The sequence below is a fragment of the Centroberyx affinis genome, unplaced genomic scaffold, assembly GCF_046629955.1.
Source record: "Centroberyx affinis isolate AG114_WGS23_722 - 3 ecotype Tasmania unplaced genomic scaffold, CSIRO-AGI_Caff_v1 ptg003633l_1, whole genome shotgun sequence".
Lineage (NCBI taxonomy): Eukaryota > Metazoa > Chordata > Actinopteri > Beryciformes > Berycidae > Centroberyx > Centroberyx affinis.
Genome location: NW_027281543.1, coordinates 18,740 through 42,699, shown reverse-complemented (window position 1 = coordinate 42,699; position 23,960 = coordinate 18,740). Strand labels below are relative to the sequence as shown.

Here is a 23,960-nt window from a genome sequence, read left to right as displayed (position 1 = left end):
ACTTCATACAAGTGATATAAAAGTGTGCTCTGCTTGATTTCATGGCCATATGAAATTGGATTGGATATACTTTGAAATGATGTGACAGTGGTGTTATCTTGCTGGCTTTTTGTCCAGGACTTTCGGGGTGTTTTTGTGCAAATTGTACATGAGGCTTGAGGATGGTTTTACCTACTTGGGACCACGTGGTGATACAATATGTACATGTATACAAATGTAGAAGAATAAGTGCATGCATGTACAACTTAGTAGAATCTGTTGACAAATAGTTCCTAATAAATTTGTATTTCTGAGGTTTAATTTGGCTATACGAATTACCTTTTACACTTGTTTTTCAAAGGTCAGGTGTGAATCAATGATTATCCCAAGACATTTAAAATCTGAAACAATTTGGAGCTTTTCAGCATTAAAAGATTTCAGGCTGATAGACCACCTTTCTGTTGATTGAAAAATACTGGTAGTGGTCTTGCTAATATTTAAAGTGAGACAAGATGTGTGAAATAGTCAGAGATACTGGACATGGCTGCTGTTAACTTATGTGCTGTCTGCTGTCTTGTTTTGGCATGCACATATGTAACAGTATCATCTGCGTACATCTGGATCATTACATCGGGACATACAGGTCATTGGCATAGAAGCAGAGGCCCCAGGATAGATTCCTGAGGGACACCAGTACAGCAGTCTAGAGATGAAGAGAGCCTTGTTCCAACCTGAGTGCATTGCTTTCTCATTGTTAAAGGAACACTTCACCAATTTTTTAACCTTATCTCCCTAAACCATGTGAGTAATAGGAGCACATAGGACCTCTTTATAGTTGTTTTTTTGTTTTTTTTAAAGTAGATAGAAAACGGAGTAGGTTGCATAGGGGACAGATATCTGTTTAGTTCTAGTGCCAAAGCTATGTGCAAGTTTCTGTACTGAGTCAGCAAAATAGATATTGAAAGCAGAAAAATAGATATTGAAAGTTCCATATACATCCAGTTCTAAACATCTTCCATCTATACTGACAAAGTTATTTTCTCCACACATTACTTATTTTCTCTGTCCTCAGCTTCTCTGCCTCTTTCTCACTTGCTGTGAGTCTGGCCTCCATGATTGTCAGATCAGCTGCATGTTTGTAAGGCAGAGATTTAGATTTTGTCCTTTGGTGGAAACAGTTGACACTTAATTTTGAATTGTGTGTGTACAATACCATTTTTGTTGAGGTCATCCATCTTAGTCTCTCGCACGTTGACTGTGGTCACTAAGGCTGTTAGATAAAAAGTGCAAACGGTTGAAATATTTAGTTCAAAACAACTATGTTCATCATCTGCTGTACTTTTCTCACAGTGTAGTACCTTTGTTCTCCTTCTCCAGTCGCTCAACTCTTCTCATGGTGTTGTCCAGTATGACTTTGAGCTGGTCCACCTGAGCCAATACTTGGTCAGGTGAATTTGTCTGAGCGGCCGTGTCCCGGGTCTCCTCCAGAGCCCATGAACCACACAGACCACACTGCAGCAACAGCAGAGCCACAGCACCCCTCATTCTGGCCGATATGTTCTGAGCAATCCTCAAAAGACTCAGGCCCTTTTCAGAGATGCATGTTTTAGAGATACGTGAGAATTCAACACATGCTGTAGGGCCTACAGCATGTGTTGAATTCTCACATAAATGTTCCTCTTATCGTGTAAGGGGAACATTTAAAAATAACACCAAGGACTGTGAACATTGGCACAATTTAGTATTTACCTTTGTGGAACAGGTGATTCTGTTTTCTGCCTCATCTTCACCCATTAGTAAAACAGTTTGGTTTGATTATAAAAGGTCAAAAATGTCATCTGGACAGCCAACAGCTGTTCATATACTGTACGTAAGTGTGCTTGGCTGAAATACAAGAGACACTTCTCATCAAATGTCAAATGCGTTGAAGTAGCCTACAAAAGAAGTACAAGGCTTAACAGCAATCACACACACATGTCCATTGTTTATCCAGACTTTGGTGGGATATTTTGATGAAGCACCAGAATTGAAGACAGAGTGGACTTTGTTGTGAAGACAATGCTTTAAATGTTTCTATAACAGCTGAACGTTCTTTCCCATGTGTGTCTGTGTAAGTGAGGCACAGCGAGACTTGAGATGTATGCACAAGTGGGCTGTGTAAAGCTATGTCACACACACACACACACACCTACACACACACACACACACACACACACACGCACAAACACACACACAAACATACACACAAAGGCACAAAGGTGATGTGTATATTTATGAATGTATGTGCAATATTTGGACGTTGCGTGATACTGAAGCTTGTTTACACTGGCATTATTTTATTAGAGCTTAATGTTTCCATTCTTTATGTATATAAGTGATTCATTAGTATATTAGATATGAGTATTGCTGAACAGAAAATAATTCTTCAAATTGAATGAAGCCCCACGACGTTAGGCTGTGGAGGGAAGAAAGGAGACCACAAATGAAAAATGTATTATTGTTGTAATATAATGACTATTGAATTTTGGCTGTGAAGAAACAGACCGTATCTCCCCAGCAGAAGCCCCGCCTGTCTAATTCAAGGTCTTGCTTCACATGTTTCTCTGTTTGTTTTTTCTTCAAATGTGGCAGTTGATAAGACTTCAGGAACTAGTTGCAAAGATAAACACTCCATATCAAAGATGTTGTTAACAGCACGTTGTAGAGAGTCTATACTGTGTACATTACTGCAAGTACCTGTATGGAATTCAACAGTGTGTAATGAATTTGTCAGTTGTATATCTGATCTTAATGCATCCGTTCAGACAGACACTACAAAGGAGTCAGGGCTTGTTAGTGTAAATTTCAAACATCATTCTGCGTCTCATATTTGAGTCATGTTTGGTTTTTGTATCACACTTTATTGAAATAAAGTGTTCTTCGATTGCCAATGTTCAAATGTGGAATTATATGTCTTTCAAAATTACACAAGATTCAGTGTTGATTATGCGATATCATACTGAACTTTAGCTTGGTCTGCCCAACATGACCAAGTTAGAGAGTGAAGTCATGAGTGTGCTTGCTTCAGCAAGAACACAGTTAATTTAAGAACCCTCAAAAAACTTTGAGACTGTATTCACTTCATATCAAAATTTTAAGTTGGATGATGACATTTTCTTTGAGTTCAACAGTTTCATACATAGCTTTCTGCCTGGTCCAAACATTTTTATTTGACTGTTAAACCCAGAGACCCCATACTTGTGTCACTGTCTTGAAAAACTCATTTTATAATATTTTCTAATCTACATCATCTTGATAGCACTTACACTTTTTCATTTCACAGCTTCTTTTATATTCAAAACTCATTGCATTTCTACTTTAACTTAGGGTTCTTTCATAATAAATATGAAATATTCAGCTTGACAAGATTATTAAATCCTATCTTTCTATTTAACCTTTTATTTAAACCTCCATTTAACCTTTTATTTAAACCTCCATTTAACCTTCTATCAACCTGTTTACTATTTAACCAATATACTAAACAAACTCTTTAGAAACTTGATAACTTGAAATTGCCCATTTGGCATTTGAAATTGATAACTTAAAACTTCTTATTATTAGATATCATAATTATTATTATTATTGAAACCTCAGAAGAATTACTCTTGCTCCCCCAGGTGGTGAAATGTGGAAGTAAATTTGGATAACTTGACTAATGACTACTTGGAGTAATACACTAAAACTTGGAGGAAATATATGAGCCAGGAAAGGGACCTCTTGTGGTGATAACTTGAAACAAAACTCTTAGTCACTGAACTGTGGAGTGCACTTGCAAGGCAATACAGGCAATTATTTTTGTACATTTTATGTATTGTTATGATAATATTAGTTGTACACGCTATCTCTGTACCGGTGAGTGGACTTGTATGGAGCCAGCAACAGTCTTTCCTTTTTTTTTTATAGCAGAAAGTTGGTGAATATGATTGATGCACTGCAGAGCTGCCAGGACATTTTCCAAGTCCCAACGTGGAAACTGTGCAATGAGGGCACAACAACCACTAGTCAGCCTGAACTCCCCAACCCTGGCTGCTTTGATCGCAGTAACCAGCTCTTTAAGGGTTGATGAAGACTTTGCGTTATCCAATTGCTCCTGCAGAAACAGCAGGATGTCCTGAGCTGTGCAAGTGATAGGATTTACTTGATGTGCTTCACACACAGCAATAAGAATATGAAACCCTTGTGGATGAGGCCTGAGCCCCATGGCTAGGAGGCCCACCCTCTCAGGGGCCAGGCCCAGGTCTGTAGCCCCTGGGGGAAGGTTCAGCAGGCTGCTTGCTCCTCGGCCAAACATTGCTGATGGCTCCACAGGCAGCGTTAACAAGCAAGCCTGACCCTCCACTTGCAGAATGGACAGGGATAGCCACAAATGGTGTCTCACCAGTCACCAACCAAAATGCCTGCCATCTGTGCCTGCGCTCTTCACACCTCTCCTAACAATTGTGTCCCCCAGCTCATGCATAAACTGATACGGGTACAGCAGAATGACCCGGGATTTGCCAGCTGCTCCCTCTACAGGTTGGGCAATGCCTAGGGCCTTTGTTGCCCTGCCCACCAGCCCTTTAAGCTGGTGGATAGTTTTCATGTCTTGTATGCGTCCCTCCTCCTCTGGGTCTGCTTGGGGCTGGCCTAAGGGGAATTCCACCCCTTATCATATGTGTCTGGAAGGATTGACAGGACATCTAACTAGGATGGGTCCTCCTTAACTGCCACTGCATGGTCATAGCCCAGGCATGATATACACTGATCATGTTTTTAGTAAATCTTAAATTGGCCTAATGTGCTATTATCTCATTTTCCTCTTTTGGACTCTGTGATAAATTTGTCTAACAAACTCCCCTTGTTACCAAGTGGGCCAACCATGACAGCTGTTTGATTTGTGGAGGGAATATGGAAAGTTGTTTCACCAGAACAGTTGAGTTAAAAGAGAAAGGCAGCACCTCTGAAAATGTAAGCAGGCCTCTCCACACTGCTTTCTATGGTTCTATGGTATGTGCCACCCACTTCTGGATAGTCTACCCCCAGGGACATAAGCAGGCCTTGCCTCAAAATACCAATAGCAATAGATCGACAGCAATCCAGAGATCAACCTGGAATCTCTCTCTCTCTCTCTCTCTCTCTCTCACTCTCTCTCTCTCTCTCTCTCTCTCTCTCTCTCTCTCTCTCTCTCTCTCTCTCTCTCTCTCTCTCTCTCTCTCAATCTCTCTGTGATGGGAACCTGCTGCACGCCAGCTTCAACCCTCTTGGCCTACAGATAACACACAGACGCACACACATATACAAGCAGATGCATCCAGACGCACACACACATACAGTACATAGACTCATATTCAAATACACATTTCTGTACCTAAATATATCACTGAGGTTCTCATCAAAATTACATTTTGACTGGAACCTTGTATTGTGGATGGAAAGATGCATTTTAAATTAAGACATTTTAGGCATTTCGCTGACACTCTTATCCAACTATAAGATGAAGCACAATGACTAGCCACCGAAACTGCAATTCAAAACTTTATTCAATATATTGATAGTAGCTTCCACCCTTGGTTCTGGCTGCTGGAGTAGTTACCAGTATATATGATATCACCTGTAGAGAATCTACTTGTTTCAAACTTTGAAATGCTACAAGCTGTAATCATCTACAAAAATACAAAATAAGTCAGATATAAACATAGCAGTGTCAGAAATTTGAACAAGATTGATGTCTTTCACAATAACATAGCAAATTACATGAATTTCCAGCTTGAGTATGTAGTTGTTCTACTGTAATGTATGTTAGAAAGGAGAGTTACATCCTGTCAGATGGTAGAAAAGAGCAGGAAGCCAGAGAAGATGTTATGGTTGAACCCGTTGTAGAGAGTGTAGTGCTGAGGCAGACGAATCTCCACCCAGTCTCCTCTCTCCAGCTGTAGGACCACTCCTCCAGACATGTAGTGATAACCTGACAGTTGGTTGTCCTGGACATTGCTTAAGACATGTTGACCATTCCTCGTCAAGTAGACACCCATCTTGTTGGATGTGCGCAGGTCCATGGCAGTGTATCTGAAGTAGTAGACTCCCTGGACTGGTGCTGTGAAGATACCTAGGAGGGAAAAGAAAGGAGGGCATCAGTAATCTACCTGGGGTATAGAATCCAGTCTGTTGTGGTGTTAGACTTTATGTGTGGAAGGTCTGGGCTCATGTTCAGTAGATTATCATTTTGGTGTTACTGTTTGTTTATATTAGAATGTGAAATGTAGAATAGTGTAGAATGTAGATATTAGTTTGATGGTGTAGAGTCCTGTAGTGGTAAAGTGTGCCATGTGTGCAGTACCTGTGATGATATCATAAGCATTGCCATAGTTGGTGAGGACTTTGGAATAGGCCACAGTGATTTCACTTTGAAAGGCCCGATGAAGCCTTGGTTGTTCAAACCAGCTGAAAAGGCCACTTTGGGTCTGTCTGTGAATAAAGCATGATAGGTCTTGTGTCACTGGCAGCGTTTAATAGGTTAGTTTATATGACTTTTTTACACACTGGTCAATTCTGATGATTTATTAATCCAATAAGAAGTCCTGTATTGACAGGTAAAATCTCTGTGGGGTCATCAGAACTGGTTAGCACTTGGGAGAAATAACCTTTTTGCAAAACAAAATCTCCTGGGGGGCATGCCCCTGGACCTCCTCTAGAAGGGTGTTGACCTCAACCCCACCAATGTTCAACCCAAAGTTACATACGTATTCTGTACGTATTCCACTCCTGACATACTGTATACCATGCAATACCTTACCTGTGGTTTCAAGCTGGACTTCACCCACTTCTCTCTCAATATCATGAAGTCTGGTGTAGATGACTAGAGCAGGTAGGAGACATGGATGAGAAAAAAAACAGCACAACATTGTTGATACATGTTTCAGCAGAAGAATATTGGTATATTAGATAGTACTTTTGAATGACAATGCTGAAGATGGAGTTGATATTAACTGTGTCCTCTTTACCTGTGTTCTTGTTCTTCAGCTCCTCCACCTGAACCTCACTGTTAGTTAGTCTGCCATCCATATTTACCATTGCAGCTGCCTGGGCTTTAGAGTTACAGTGATTGTCTGTTTGATTGATTTTACCTGATCTATTTCACAAATAATCAAAAATCAAAGTTATATGGTGATTACCTGTGTTGTCTGCCTGTAGATCATTCACCAGTTTCTCATTGGCCATCAGTCTGGACCCCATGGTTGTCAACTCTGCATCCTGAGCTGTAATCATTCAGAGTCGTTCATTTATTACCAACCACCACTCATTCACTTCTGGCTGAAATCTAACAGACAATTCTAATCAAATGTCTGTTCTAAGAAACTAATTCATCCTTAGTCTTATTTCAATATACTGCAGCTAAGTTGCATTGAAGTACAACAAGTTAAATATTCAAACATCTCTCTGCATGCTGAGCTCTAATCATTCAGGGTAATCAATTAATAACCTCTTTCTCTCTCTTTCTCTCTCTTTCTCTCTCTCTCTCTCTCTCTCTCTCTCTCTCTCTCTCTCTCTCACTCTCCCTCTCTCTCTCTCACTCTCCCTCTCTCTCTCTCTCTCTCTCTCTCTCTCTCTCAACTGCATTATTTGTCTGAAGAGCATCCATCTCTGTCTCAGTTGTTGTCAGTCTGTTCTCCAAAACTATCAGCTGGGTTACTTGAGCTGCAGCCACAAACGATATCCATAAAATTTTCAACATCTGTTTTTTTTTCCTCTTATTTTTATTACAATCAATTGATGATACACTTACAATATCATAGGGTGATAGATCTCTGTACATTGTCTCTTTGATGATATTAACCATATTTAGCGTGTATTTTTATTGAGCACACTATTACTACTGTGTATTATATTGCCATCCTCATATAGAATATTTTTGCACCTGCAGTTTGTTTCTTCAGCTCAGCCACCTCTCTCTCACTAGCTATCATTTTGTCTGTCAAGGTTGTCAGGCCTGCTGCTTGACCCGGAAACAGTACAAAACAAGAGACACTCAAAGAATGTCAGAAGATGTTCAATGAGTTCTTGCATATTGTGATTGTGATAGAATATTTTTTTGCACCTGTAGTCTGTTTCTTCAGCTCAGTCACTTCTGTCTCACTAGCTGTCATTTTGGTGCCCAGGTTTACCAGATCTGCTGCTTGAGCAGGTAGAGAAATAAACAACAGCAGCTGATTTTCATCCAGAGTCCATTATGGAGAGTGGACAACTCACGTCCTCCCTGTGTTACCTGTATTCTGTATGTGAAGGGTGTCCACCTCTGTCTCACTAGCTGCCAGTCTGGTCTCCAGCGTTGTCAGCTTGGCTCCTTGGGCTTAAATCAAAGATGGTTATCAAAAGCTTTACACAATCTTACTTTAATATATTTTTTTGTGATCAATTGTTTTTAATTATTTATATAATATAATAAAACAAGGCTCATCAGAACACTTCTATTTGGCATATGATAGTACATAGTCGTAGACATTACACCTTCCCCAAAATACACCATACATTACTTGCCTCAAGCATTAATCAAGGTGATGGTATGCAATATTCAAGATATACATACATTAAACAAAGCAACAACAACAACAAAAATAAATAAGTAAATAAAAATAAAACAAAATATTAGTGAGGCAAGACTAAAGAGAAAGGAGAACACATGAGAAGAGCCAATGTAAAGGTAACAAGGTAGTGTTTCTGGCCGACCCATCAACCAAGTAGGAAAAAAAAGGAGGAACTGGGGAGGTTAAATTTTAACTGGAGATCTTGAAAAGTAAGAAGACCATCTTGTCCCAAGATGTCCTGCAAGATGAAAACTCCCCTGTTACTCCATTCATAGAAAACATGGGCCGACCTCCTACTAAGATGTCATGATTATGAAATATTGGAGTATCACAATCTTACTTTAATATTTACTTCAAACCATCTAGTAATCAATCGACTCAGTGCCCTGATCCTTACACCTCATATCAAATCTTTGTACAATTTTTCATTCATTTATTTCTATCACTTTTATGTTCATCAGCTGCTGTGCTTTTCTCATAGTGTAGTACCTTTGTTCTCCTTTTCCAGTCGCTCAACTCTTCTCATGGCGTTGTCCAGTATGACTTTGAGCTGGTCCACCTGAGCCAAAACTTGGTCTAGTGAATTTGTCTGAGCAGCCGTGTCCCGGGTCTCCTCCAGAGCCCATGAACCACACAGACCGCACTGCAGCAACAGCAGAGCCACAGCACCCCTCATTCTGGCCGATATCTTCTGAGTAATAATCATCCTCAAAAGACACAAGCCCTTTTATTGGTGCACAAACACGTCAACATGTGGAGATATGTGTGAATTTAACACATGCTGTAGAGGGAACATTTAAAAATAACACCAAGTGAACTGTGAACATTGGCACAACTTAGTATTTACCTTTGTGGAAGAGGTGATTCTGTTTTCTGCCTCATCTTTGCCCATTAGTAAAAAGTTTGATTTGATTCTAAAAGGTCAAAAATGTTGTCTCATGGACAGCCGATAGCTCAGACCTGAATATGTTTATATACTGTAAATACATAAGTGTGCCTGTCTGAAATACAAGAGACACTTCTGATCAAATGTTTACACTAATTCATACTTATTCTTCTTTTAGTAATTTGCATGGAAGTACAAACAGTTAAATTGTCTAGCTCTCTCTCACTTCGTCTCATCGGACACAAGCACTGAAACTTCAGAAGAATTACTCTTGCTCCACCAGGTGGTGCAATGTGGAAGTAAACTTGGATGACTATGCTACTGCTTGTACTTGGAGCAATACACTAAAACTTGAAGGAGATATACAGCATGAGCCAGGAAAGGGACCTCTTGTGGTGATAACTTGAAACAAAACTCTGTCGTGATCCATGAAATATGACTTTATGGATAAATAAAACTTTATGTTAGAACACTTTTCAAAATAGAAGTTACAAAGTGCTTAACAACCAGGCAGCAAAAGGAACACAAAAAACAACACAGTAATATGAGGGAAAGTAAAAAATCAAATTACATAACAAAGACAGTACAATAATGAAAAAAATATAATTAAGTCCAGTGTAAATGTAAATACTGAGGCCACTGTAAATATGGAGAGATTGCAAAGTGTTGAAAGTAGTAGCTATATCCAGCATCCTGGAGGTAGCCCAAATATTGTATTGGGCCATTTTGTGGATTAGTGTTACTGAGCTGGACTTATAAACAGTAAGAGGAGGTCAAACTGCTGCAGCATGTCCACTGTGGAGGAAACCCTGTACATGTAGGGCACCAGATTGTTGCGGTGTAAGATATGAGATATGCCTTTGATATTGCCTAAATTACATGAAACCACACGCCATTTTAATCATCTATGTGTTATACAACAGCAAGTTTGCATTAATCTTCATTAGCAGTGCAGCTAGCAAACCAGACTATTAGTAAACACAGAGCAAGTGTTTTGATCTATTCTTACCTTTATCTGAAGGCCTATTTTCATCTCCATAACATGATCTGAGGCTGACAATGCAATGAGGAGGCATAATGAACATACTCAGGTCAAGACCTTTTTATAATATTATACTTCAGTGGAACAACATTGTGTGACTGAAGCATTATGGTCACATATTACTTACTTATGCAGATTTTGTTTATCACTCATTATAATTTAGCTTAGAATATTTTTATTTATCAACACCAAATACTTTTTTATCAACACAAATACTGATTGGGGGAAATGTAAAGCTCTGAAAAACAAAACAGGTTATAGCAACAGCTGATATTGGCAACTCTCACTGTGCTCTATTTGGTGTTGATAGGAGCATGATAGCCGTAGTACACTGCAAGATAATATTTGAATTGGGTAACACTTTATTTGGGCAGTCCAGTGTTGATACTAAACTAACAATCAGGTGACAAAGAGTAGATGTTCAACAAAATGTCATTTGCCTATTTGTTGCATCTCTATGGAAACCCTAACCCTGACCTTAGCCTAACCCCAGTCCTAACCTAAACCCTGACCCTATTTAAATCTTAACCCCAAACCTAACCTGACCCTCTTACCTTAACTTCAACCCTAAGATTAACCCTAACCCAGACACTGTATCTATAGACTGCTTTTCAGACCTTGTGAGTATCACCTATAACCCAGTAGACACATTATAGTCACTTGATAGTAAGTTGAGCATCAGCATTGGACTATCCAAATGTGTGACCCTGAATGGTAGTCTACCAATCAGTTTTGACTACATATGTAAAAATCATGCAGTTCATAGAAAATATCCTTTTCATGCTAACAGGTGCAGACGTGATCACACATATACACACATATACTTGTATTGCATTTAGTTTGACTTTGCACACACATAGAAAACATTCCTGAGCAACTTATTTATGTTTTTGTGAAATGAGGGTATGTACCATAACTTAAGCTGAATATGTCTTGTCAGTTGTGTGTGTGTGTGTGTGTGTGTGTGGTGTGTGTGTGTGTGTGTGTGTGTGTGTGTAAAGCCGGGAACATGGTGACAGGGGAGATGGGTGGAAGTGTTGATCCTGGTGGGAGCTGATATCAAAGTACCCAAGTTGGCACAGGGCCAGGCAGAGTGATCTGTCTGTATGTCTGTGACACCGCTGTGCTTACCAACATCACAGTGACACGGAGGTGCTTAACCTTCCAGTCCCCCCTCTAGCGGTGTCATCAACATCGTCACATTTTTAACCGGATTAAAGCAAGAGTGTCATGTTTATCCAAAGGCCAGTTTCTGGGAGTTTAAACAGGTTCTGTGAGCTTGTTCTTCTCTCAGTAGGTTGTGTGTGTGTGTGTGTGTGTGTGTGTGTGTGTGTGTGTGTGTGTGTGTGTGAGTGGGATACCTCCTGCAGACTCTGCCCACGGCCTGAAAGGACACATTACATCAGTGAGTGACCTCGCACCTTGTTACATTACCACTGCTGCACTGATACCACAGACTATCAGCTCTAGTCAGACGCTGTTAAATACTGTTTCAGTAGAAAACTGAGAAGTATATCAAAGAAAATATGACAACATTTTCAAAGAAATAATTAATGAAAATGGTAGATTAAACTTTAAAACAAGTTTAGCTCATTTGTGTATTTTTGTATCCAGGACTTGTTGGAAGTAGCTCTAGAAAAGAGTGTCAGCTAAATGCCAAAAAAATTTAAATGAAGGTGAAGGCAAAGGTTTCATGGTTTCAGAATGGAGGTTGTATCCGTCCTGGAGATGCTGCTGAAGCATTCGGTAAGAAAGAAATGAATATAATTCCAAATCGGACTCACTCCCTTCATTCAAAAATAAACTCAAAACCCACCTTTTCAAAAAGGCCTACAATATCTGACTCCCACTGCCTCTCCAGAACTGAAATGCACACTCTTGTCATTGTTTTATCATCTTCATTTATTATCATCACTTTTGTATCAATGTTTTTATGTATTTTATATATTTATTTTCTTTTCCCCTAGCTATTGTAAAGTGTCTTTGAGTACTAGGCACTTACAAATAAAATGTATCATTATGATTATGATTATGATTATTATTATTATTATTATTATTATTAATAGTCATCTAGTTGTACTGAGTATTGACATTTTGTTTCCCCACCCTAGAACACAGCATGTTTTTGTCTGAGTGTGTCTCTGTAAGTGTGTCTCTGTATATATGAGCGGTGAAGTGGTAGAGAAGAGGAGCAGGGAGGTAAAGCTCTTCTGTGGGATGAGCTCTGACAGTCATGATGAAGTACCTCCTTTCTGTCTTACCTGAGAAAAACATTTTTGAAAACTCATCTTTTTAGCTGAAAACTATACCAGTATATTTTAAAATAATGAAAATAATAAAATAATAATAAGTAACACAAAAAAGTGCGTTGGTTATTTGTGGAATGGTGTGTAAACTTTAACATCCATTTGAAGTGATAATTTCCAGCATGACTGTGGGCAATTGTATCAAGAAAATCACTTCTTTTTTTTATCATAAAGTTCAGGCACTTTAATTTAGGTAAAGTGCAGCAAGTAGTGTATTCTGTAATCATACACTCAAAACCAGGCTCATTGATATCAGGGCTGGTACTCAGAAAATTAAAGATAGTTTAAATAGAAATATAAGTTTGTTTTATTTTCCTATCATTGTCAATAATCTTGATGCATGATTTTTGTACAGATGAATTGCCCTAACCTTGTAACTGTATCTGCATTTTAACATCATTTGTTAGGACCATATTCATCAGAGTCACTTAGCAGGCACACACACACACACACACATACACACACACACACACACACACACACACACACACACACACAAAAGACATACAGCATGTTCATTTATACTCTTTATTTCTTTGAATAAATTTGATCAAATGTAAAATCAAACATTTGAAGTAAGGATTTAACAGTTTCTGACTAGCAAACCTTAACACCATCAAAATAAGGGAACATTATTGATACTTACATATTGTATACAGGACATATCTTATTTGATATTTATCCAACAAACAAACAGACCCGAATTACAAAATTATTTTTTTTAAGTCTTTTACTCCCATCATTTCCTGGTTGTTTGAGCTGGTGCAAATGAAAGTATCTTAGGTGAAAGAGTAAGCAACATCCTGTATATCTATCAAATAACTGATAATGTATATTTGAAATAAAGCTTTACTTCAAATAAGTCTGCTGTACATGGGGATCAGTGTTTATCCTCTCCAATGGCAAGAAGGTCATACCAACATTATAATGGAAGACTTTGGCTATTTACAAATCTCTGAGATTTTGTACTCTCATTTTTTTAGCGTACAATTTCTCTCAGACATGCTGTACATTACTTCAGATTATTCGCTATCCTACACCCGCCACAGGTCAAAGTGCTGTTCCATCAGATCACCACAAGGCAGAGCTCATACACCATAAAACAACACTGAGGTTATTTAACAACATTATTTAGAGGGACTCTGAAAACTACACATCTTCAGGGACCCAGGTGAAGCATATTTCTTAGGCAAGAGGGTGTATCATTATCGCACCTTTCCAACAGGTTGATACAAGGGCCTAATATAAGCATCAATCCCATGTTTAATGGGATTGTCTGTGAAGTTGTGTCATTTCAAAACAGAGCTCTGTCTTTAAAAAGCCCAATTTGATAAGGGAAATACAAACACGGGCCAAACTTGCCGACAGAAAATGGCTACTAGACAGATTAGGTGAAACAATAGCACTATTTTGTAACAGTAAAGATCATCAGACCACATAGTTTTGGGGGAGAACAGTCACTGGGCAGTGTTTTAGCCTGAGCAGTCAAACACTAACAGAAGCGAACAGTCTGGGTATACAAGAAAATGTCTTTCATGAGTTAAAAAGATAAATGGCTATTTATGATAAACTGCAGTTCTTATTAACACCTATTTTACAGGGTGCAAGTCCAATTAATTTGAGTAGGGCTAATTATATAGATGTTCCCAAAGACTTGTAACACATTCATATACATTAGATCAATACCTGAACTGACAAGATGGTAGCAGGACCACTTGAGATTGGTGAGCTAATGGAATGATTGGAGAAGGAGGCGCTGTGGCACATACAGAGGCTACATATGGGTAGAAATGTACCTATACACTGAATCTATACACACTGTACACTTTCTAGGATACAAATGACTGTACATGAACAACACTAGATAGCTAGTTAACTCTCTCTCTCTCTCACTCTCTCTCTCTCTCTCTCTCTCTCTCTCTCTCTCTCTCTCTCTCTCTCTCTCTCTCTCTCTCTCTCTCAATAGTGACTTTATCTGTAATCAAAAATAAAGTTGAGATAGCTTGCCCAATGTGTGATCACATTCCCTGCCCCAGTATATTAATGTTTTCCCACAACGATAAAACTTGTGGGATATGACGTGATGGAAAGAACAGTCAGTTGATTACTCTCATAGTGTCTGCAAGCTGAGGAGGGAAACTACCTCGCTAAAGACAGGGACAACACCACACTCCCACTGGTTGGTTCATCAAAGTGCTGCTGCTCAGAACACGCACACACACACATGCACATACTCACTCAGGCCCAGACACACATGCAGACACAGTCCTCCTACACACACATACATATACACACATACACTGTTCCTGAGTATGAACTATAAAATATTTATTTTGGCTCTACTACTAAAAAAAATGAAAATGTACACGTTATACACTAACAGAAAGAGAGACAAAGCTGTTTTTAATCAAACAGTACTACTCTGATATAACAGGTATGGACTTAGGTAAGGCATACCATTGTTGAGGAAATCAGGTTTTAATGGTAAAACCCTAAAAACCATGTGCTGCTGTATACTAGTTCAATCTAAGGCCATGTTTTTTTATATCAATAGGGTGGGAAGGTACCATCAATCAATCAGTTCAGAGTAAATGTTAAGCCATGTTTTTATCAGTAATCTTATGGTGTGCTTGAATTTAAGATGACTTTATGACTTTATGGAGTTTTGGTGATAAAATATTGCAGGATGAGGTTTGAGTACGTACATAGTCCAGTAAAACAACTCATCCAGAGCTACTGGACTGCAGTACCTTGAGGTTTCCTTATTAGTATAGATTTTAAATGTTGTTCATAGCATTCAGGGCCAAAAAAAAGGTGTAATCTGGTGACACATGCTGTCCTATTATGAGACCTTCCAAATACACTTTCAAGATAAAGTAGAGGAACTTCATCAAAGCAATGCACCTGCAACTGCTGTGACCCAGATATTGCAAAAGCATTGGTATCAAATTCTCAGCATATATTCTTTATTGGTGTAACAAATGGCACATGCATAACTTTGTGAGTCAATATTGAGGACAAATATCATGGTTAGGTACATTCAGGCCTGTTCAGCCTTGGCATTTGCTGGCTGTAGTGAAGACTGAGCTCACAGCTACCAGCCACACACCTGACTCCTGTGCTCCCTCTGACAGCCCTGGTACACCACAGCCACACAGAAAAACACACACAGACCAACACACACGCAGACACATACACACACACAAGTGGCGCAGGGCCACCTGCTATACCATCACAAAGTAAGACAATGATCTAAACATCTGTAATGGTATGTAAATGAGAAAAGAGTAATAAAAAGAAAACATCAACTTAGCATGAGATGCACAAGGCAGCAGAGATCATAGCCATGGTGATCAGTGGCAAGCGAGTGTTGCCATGGAAATAGCCAAAGTGGTGTCTCTTTCACTCCAACTTCGTGCTACCACTCATAATGTCAGTACACACCAAATAAACAGCAAGACAAACAGGATGCAGGTCAGAATTTGGTTACCCAGTTAATGTGCTGACATGAGGGTCTGTGCTTGTTCATGTGATAAGCGGCATGGTTGACTGGTCTGTATCCAACAGGGTTAAGCCACAAGACAAAGGAGATCCAGCTTATAAAAGGTGTCACACAAGTCAAATGTCTCTCGAACATCTGATTGCCATTCATACTACAACATTCACGCCGCATTCATGTTCGCTTTCAGCATTGATTGCACTGATCTCGGGTCTGATACCACATATGAAGGTGCTCTACTGTACTGCACTGTAGATATCAGGCCTATATGGAACGAAAACATGTAAATACTGTGTAAACTCAGCCTATATTACAGTAGTCTGGATAGAGAGAAAATAGAGGGGATAAACAAAGACACAAACCAAACCACAGGTAATTTAAATTCTTTATAGTCCTCTCAACAGTCTACTCTTTTGTTCAAGCACCTTTCGCTCCCAGTACTAGAGTGGCCCTCTATGCTGATTTTAACCTCCTGAGGGATGAAGGAGGGTTTGGGCAGAGTCAGAGGAGGCTCCTCCTCAGCCCTCTCAGTCTGGTCTCTCTCTGGGGCTGACCAACGTCTCTTACGGCCCGTGGGTCTATCTGGATCACCAGACTGTATGTTGGAGGGAGGGGGCATGTCCGTTCTCACTGGTTCCTGTCTCATATCTCCACTCCCAGAGGCGGCACTCGTTCCTGCTCCATAGACCGCCTCCCCTAGTCCTGGTCCTGGTCCAGTTATCTGGTCCCTCTCCAGCCTGTCTGAACTGGATGCCTTCATCAGGAGGCCACTGTTGCTGCCCGCAGCATTTGGACTTGTACTGTTCCTTACAGTGGGCTCCGTGTTGTGATAGGAGTCAGAGTTGTGGCTGGTCTTCAGCTTGGCCCCCAGAGCCTGGCTGCTTGTCACTGAACCGTTCCTTAGGCCCCGCAGGGTCAGCGACACACACACGTCACCCACACACAGCTTAGCGCAGGACAGCTCGAATAGCTGGGTGGTCCGGTCTGGGCAGCAGGACGACCAGCCCTGGCCAAATACAAAGAAGGGATACTCCACCAGCACCTCCACACACACCTGGATAACAGCACATGTACAACAGACACAGTTAGCTTTCTACTCTTCTACATACAGACATCGCTGACAATTCTGTTAAGCAGTAATTAAAGGAACATTAACTTCAACATGTTTAACACTCATAATTTAATTTAACCATCATATTGGATACTTTACCTGGGCTTTGAGCTCTCCCACAGCAAACTGTATGACCACAGCATTAGGAGTCTGTCCGCTGTCAATCCGCTCAACAGTGCTGGAGTCAATCTTCAGCTCACTGCTTATCTCAGCACTTTGGATGAAGTCCTCTGTCTTCAGGTCCTCCACGCGCTTCAACTCACCATCTGCCAGCTGGATGATGGAGCCTCGCATAAAGAATGGAGGGAGTGCCACAGGTGAGGAGGAAGAGGAGATAGGAGGGGAGGCTTGGATAGAGACAGGGGCAGGGGCAGGGGCAGGGACAGGAGTGGGGACAGGGGCGGGGGCGGGGGCGGGGGCGGGGGAGGGAGGTGCCACCACTGCAGGAGCCGGGATTGAGGGCAGGACAGGTAGAGCTGGAGCCTGTGCAATGGAAGGGGGCTGCTGATTTCCATCTGAGCCCAGCACCTCACACTTGGACAGAGCTGTGGCCAGGTAGGCATGCGGCATGGCGGTGGATATATGAGGGGTAGTGGTGGCAGTGAGGGTGCTGACAGCACGACTAACCTCCATGTCTGCACAGTTATTGGAACCACTAACTGGGATGAGGAGGGACTGGCCGCTCGGGATGACCAGGTGCTGGGGCAGCGCGGCATGGTAGCTGACAGCATGCTGATGCCCCGCACTGGCAATATAGCCAATGATTGGTGGCTGTGTGGATGAATAGAGGCTGGCAGGCAGCTCCTCGGGGGGAAGAGTGGTCTGGATGACTGTATGAGGGGCGGCGGACTTCAGCACCTCTGAAGAGGAGAGGGAGGTGAAGGAGGATGCTCTGGACACTGGTTTCCCCAGGCAGATGCCCCCCTTCTCCGTCTGGACCAAGGAGAGCTTGTTTGAGCCGGGTTCGTGTTCAGCTCCACTGTTGGGCTGGGCCACCAGCACCAAGGAGGTCTGGAGTCCTGAGGGGTTCTGGCCGTAGTCTGCAGGGAGGAGGATGTGTCTGGCCTCGTAACTCTGGACCTGCTGATGGTTCACTGTCTGACTGGAGGCTTTAGGCTGTTTGACCACCTCCAGTTCCCCGTTCAGCATTCCCTTACCGTGCCCCTCTGGTTTCTTTCCAGCCGAACCATCTGCGTATTGAACAACCAGCTGGGAGGGAGCGAGGGTAAGTGTGTGAGGGAGGACAGCCGGGTGAGTGTGGAGCTGGAGGGGGAGGTGGGCGGCGGGTGAGGTGACGGTGCCGCCTCCGCTGACAGTCAGAGGTGTTCTGCTGTCCAGATGGATGTACTGGCTGGTGACCTGGGTAGAGTTGGGCAGCGACACAGGAGTCAGGTCTGTGGGAGAGAGGCCTATCTGAAACTGCTGCTCCCCTTTGGTGCTGGGAGAGATGAGGGCAGTGGTGTAACCGTCCAGCTGGGGGCGCTGTCCTGCTGTGGTGGAGTTGTTGTGGGTGGAGGTGGGATTGGCGGAGATGATGTGAGAGGAGATGTAGCCGGCGTAGGGCCCAGAGCTGATGAACTGGACGTTAGGTCCCAGCTGGGCGTACTGGATAGTCCCAGCCTGCTGGGGAAGGGCTGTGGGGTAAACTGTAGGAAGAGAGGTCAGGGGCACAGCAGACAGAGGAGTGGCCGAGGAATGGATAGAAGAGGAGGGAGAAGAGGAGGAAGAGGAGGAGACAGGAAACCTAGGGCTCTCTGTGTCCCTGGATTTGCAGCGTTCGCTGGCCACACTTGCCAGCCAAGCCAGGTTCTCTGTGTGGGGGCTCTCAGTAGCCACTGCGGCTGGAGCTGCTGCTGCGGCTACTACCACCGGCCTGTGCTCCAGAGCCAGGATCTCGCGCTTCTTAGGAGGCAGGCATCCATTACTCCGCTCCTGGTTGGATTTCATGGTGTCAGTGTGGTTTACAAATCCCTGGTAGTACTTCTCTTATTCCACTCAGACTGTCTTTCTCTCTCTTCCACTCAGTGACTGTGTCCAGGGGCCAGCCTCCCTGTGGGCTGTGTGGCTCAGGCTCCCTCTGTGTTCACTGGTGGACAGCTCCAGGTCTCAGGCCAGAGAAGATGGAGTCACGTCGGCTCACTGAATGAGCTCCATGGACTTCATGAGGAATCATTTCTGACCGACCTACCTCCTCCACGTCAGCAGAAATCTGATGGCAGAGAGAAGCTCAAATCAGATACACAGATTATGTGAAATTACATTATAAATGCAAACTTCAGTTCAAACTCATTATGCCAATTGCATGAGAGCGTTGGTACAGTAAGCACAGCATGTTATTGTGATATTTTTTGTTTTATGAACCCAACTCACAAAATACAGGGCTGCAAATGCAAACTAGCATACACTAAAATACTTCACTCTCATTTAAAATTTCCCCTGGTTTTATTTGTAAAGGTGTTATTCTTTGTTAAGCCACTAGGTGGAACCTGGCATAACTAGCATGTCTGATGTGTGTTTATCTAATGCTGCCCAGCACAACATGAAGCCCATTCTGTGTGCATGTTTCTCCAAGAACTGCTGGAGATCACCCTCAAGGATCAACATTGTCTAATCTGCCATACCTCAACAAGCCTCTTCATGAGTAATGATACACCATGTACAAAGGAAGGTGCACTACAGTGTTGTATGTGTCATCATTTACATAATGTGGAAAAGGCTCTTTCATGTTCAACACCAGGCTGGAGCTTCCTGTACTGCAGTGTTTGTGCATGTGTGTGCATGTGTGTGTGTGTGTGTGTGTGTGTGTGTGTGTGTGTGTGTGTGTGTGTGTGTGTGTGTGTGTGCGGTTGTGTGCGTAAGTGTACGTGCATTGCTGCTGGCTGTTATCTTGCTCCGAGCTCTACGGTAGAAAACAGGAGTGAAGTGAAGAGTCCATGGCACAAAGTAACAGCTTCTGAGGAGGTCATGCTTTTGTTTCTGTTCTAACGCTCCCAGACCTCGTGTTGTGTCACTGGGGCTACAGTAAATATAACATCCACCCCCAGACAGGAACTCTGGGTCAGTGGGCACATCAGAAAATTGAAGTGAAAACAACATGTCCTGAAATTTAGTTATAGAACATACTGCAACAAATGTAAATTGACCTTTGCTGCCGTCATCGCAGTGTTTCAAAAATATTTTAACAATAGCTTTCCGTTGTTCTCCTTTTGAGTGGTGTTTCAAAGTTCAAGGGAATACAAAGTGGACAACAAACAAGGCTGCGGATGAGTAGGCCCTCTCAGAGTTTGGTTTAGTGAGAGGTGGCCTGAAGGCTAGGTTAAATGAGTACTGAAACAAGCTCTTTATTTCTAGCCAGCAATGGGGAGGTCACTGGAACTGTTGATGGAAATGACAGCATAGAAAGTGGGTTAGTGAGAGGTACCTAACTGTGTCAACAAGCCACAGGCAGCAGCTAGCCACTATCAATGTTTGACTGGGCTGGACCGACATACACTCTCACATAGACTCATGGACGTATGCATACTCCACATGCACATGTACACACATGCAAACACAGACACAGACTCATTATATACCTGACATGCATCCATACAAATTCAACAACATTGACATGCACCCTTTGCTCCCCTAGATCTCTGTCTAATTTTTTTGTTTTGTGTTTCTTTTCCAGCTGGACTGTTCTCTCCTGCAGGCTTATCTGAGGTTCAAAGAGTTGTTCATTAGCCAGAAGCACCACAGAGATGGAGTGCATGAGACACAAGCGTCCATCCATTCATTTTTCTCCCCCTACATTCCATTCAGAGGAGTCAGGCTATTTGACAGTGTGAAATTGTGTTTTCATATTACAGAGGAGGTTCACTACAGCAGGCAGCTACAGACATGTTACATAAAGACAAGGAGAAAACATGGAAGGCGACCTTGGTCAATCTCTATTTAGACCCATCTACCTCCAACACTGACTTTGACAAGGTCACTGCATTCAAGAGCAGAGCAAAAGCTGCAAAACCTCCATGCAATTTTTCTAAACATACAGCCTGGTAGATCAACCAAATGTAACAAAGGAGAAGAGCAGCAGAGGTGGAGAGAAACACAGAAACAGAGAGAGAGACAGGGGGGGGGGGGGGGGTGAGGGGGGAGGAGGGGGAGGAGAGGTAGAAAGGCAATGTAAGATGACAGATAGAAGAAGGAATAAAGGGAGTGAGAGGGGAGAGTGAGAGAAGAAAGGAGATTAGGAAGAGAAAGAGAGAGGGAGAGAGAATGTGGAATGGGGAGAAGAGAGAGTGCTGCTTCTCCTGACCCACATTGAGCAGCGCCTGCAGCATCAAGAGCGCCATAGCCCCCACCTTGCCGAGAGATCCCCGATCAGCAACACAGCCACTGCTACAGCCGGAGCTACACTGTACAGCATCGCCACGGCAACGCTCCATGGCAACAACCTCGCAACACCATGGCAACCCCCCGCCACGGCAACACCATGTCAACATTGTAATGACATCACGTCAGGAGCAACAACAACAACCTATCACGCCGCGGTTACAGTGGAGTCGGGAAACAAAGCCAGCGCACTCCGATTTCCCACTGTCACAAACACACCGTCACTGTCAGTATGAATAACACACTTGCGTCTAACAACACGGCGTATGACAGATCAGACATTACACGTCTCGTCAGTCCCCACACTGTCCAAAGACTACAGATACAGCAGCATGTCCTCAAGGAAGGTCTCTTTCCTCACATGACCCGGAGACAGCGCTCTCTACAGATGGTCACAATGGGTAGAGCACAGAGCAACAGTCACACACACACACACACGCACACACACGCACACTCACACACAGCTCACCAGCCAAAAGCCTCTCTAGATTTTCCACCGCCAGCCTATTATTAGACCGCCGAAACCAACAAACATACGGCCTATGTGATACCACGGAGAACAAAGGAGAGCTTTCAAGACACGGCTGTCAAACCAAGCCAGACAGCATGGGAGGCCCTTAGTCAGTGTCCTGGCCCAGGACTGTCACCTCTTCGACATGTATGGAGGGATGACAGCAGAGAGGAGACAGGCCGCTCTCTGTTCCGCTCATCACACTGGTGCTTTTCAGCTAGCGCGCCGCTCAGACAGAATGATAGAGCGACCTCGCCATGTGATCCTCTTTCATACTCCCACTCAAAAGCTGCACAAACCACACAGAAATAGGTGTGTGTAGTCATGGAGTGTGTGTGTGTGTGTCTGCGTGTGCCGTTTGTGTGCACGCAGAAGTTCAGATGAGATGTTTTCATTCAGCCTCCTCTCTGTTGTCTCCAGGTGAGCGGACCCCCTGCAGAGTAGCATCTCCTCTCTAACCCATCAGCCGATAGCTCCCCCAGTCCCCCGGCTGAGCCTTAAGTCTTCTCTCATGCTCCTAGACCCACTATTAACTCCTCACATTGATCCACCGCTTCACAGCAATAACATTTCTCTACAGCAGGGCCAGCCAGGGAAGCGATAGCAAGAGAAGAAAATGATTTAGTGACAGGTCTAGCGACAGTGTCCTGAGATTATGCTTCTATATGCAAAGGATACTCCTGTTCATAAAGCAAAAAGCAAACACAATAGATAAGACCCTTGCTGTGTCACCATGAATTGCGACAGGGTGATGAACACATTGTCAATACTGCTCTACCTCATATTCCACCTACTACACCAGTCATAGATACACAGCGAATACTCTGTACGGCAAAAGGCTATATATAGAAAACAAAAACATCATTATCAGGCTGGACTATCTGAGCTCCTGCATGAACCAGAAGGGGAGGTACAGAGGGAGAGAACATGTGTGTGAATCTTTGAGTACAAGCAGGATCTCACTTCAACCCCTAACAAACCTACTTCCTAACCACAAGGCGGATCAATACAGTGTATAGCTTTCTCTAATGCCCAAAAGAGCCATTTTCCTGTCCCCTCTCTGTACAGCGGCGGTGCCTGTCCCTTTAAGAGGCGGACCGACCGTGCGGCAGACTAAAGCAGACAGTGAGAACAGGCAGTGGGATCAGGCTGTTTGTCTTCACAATGACTCCAGAGTTCTGCATCACTGCTCAACATACACTGATCAACACAATATACAAGCAGAGATACATACGCAGGCGTCCCTCCGAACAAGCACCTTTACAATCAAACAGGATTAATGCCTTTTAATCTCACTACTATGACTCTGGACAGATGCTGTGACTGTAGCCTCTAGGGGCTTTAGAATGACAGTGAGAGCGCATGAGTGGAGTAGCAGGGCAGAAAATACTACTATGCCACAAATCAAGAAGAAAAGAGACACCCCCCCTCTGGTTAGAGTGCTAAGAATAGCTCACCAGTATCTCCACAGCCACTGCTTGCAGAGCATGTCCAGGGATTCTTCCTGCCTCTGTGTGTGTGTGCGTGTGTGTGTGTGTGTGTGTGTGTGTGTGTGTGTGTGTTGGAGACGTGTTTCCTAGGACTCCTCTTCCTGAATCTCTCCTTTGTGCTGCTCTCTTCTCCGAGCCTCTGCTCTGCTCCAGCACTGCCTT

General features: G+C 42.8%; 1 protein-coding gene across 1 annotated transcript; it reads right to left on the bottom strand.

Annotated features, from left to right (window-relative positions):
• Positions 1–15,770: 15,770 nt before the first annotated feature.
• Positions 15,771–23,870, bottom strand: LOC139661857 (ataxin-1-like). Its single transcript, XM_071540422.1, has 3 exons — positions 23,766–23,870; positions 17,523–19,632; positions 15,771–17,366 (listed from the first exon to the last, which is right to left on the bottom strand). The coding sequence occupies exons 2-3, from the start codon at positions 19,368–19,370 to the stop codon at positions 16,710–16,712; spliced, it is 2,505 nt and encodes an 834-aa protein (XP_071396523.1). The 5' UTR covers positions 19,371–19,632; positions 23,766–23,870; the 3' UTR covers positions 15,771–16,709.
• Between the last annotated feature and the right edge of the window lie 90 nt (positions 23,871–23,960).

Coding starts and splice junctions, on each gene's coding strand:
- LOC139661857 (XM_071540422.1), bottom strand. CDS start 19,370: ATGAAATCCAACCAGGAGCGGAGTAATGGATGCCTGCCTCCTAAGAAG. Junction 17,367..17,522: donor TGGGAGAGCTCAAAGCCCAG/GTAAAGTATCCA, acceptor GCTGTTATCCAG/GTGTGTGTGGAGGTGCTGGT.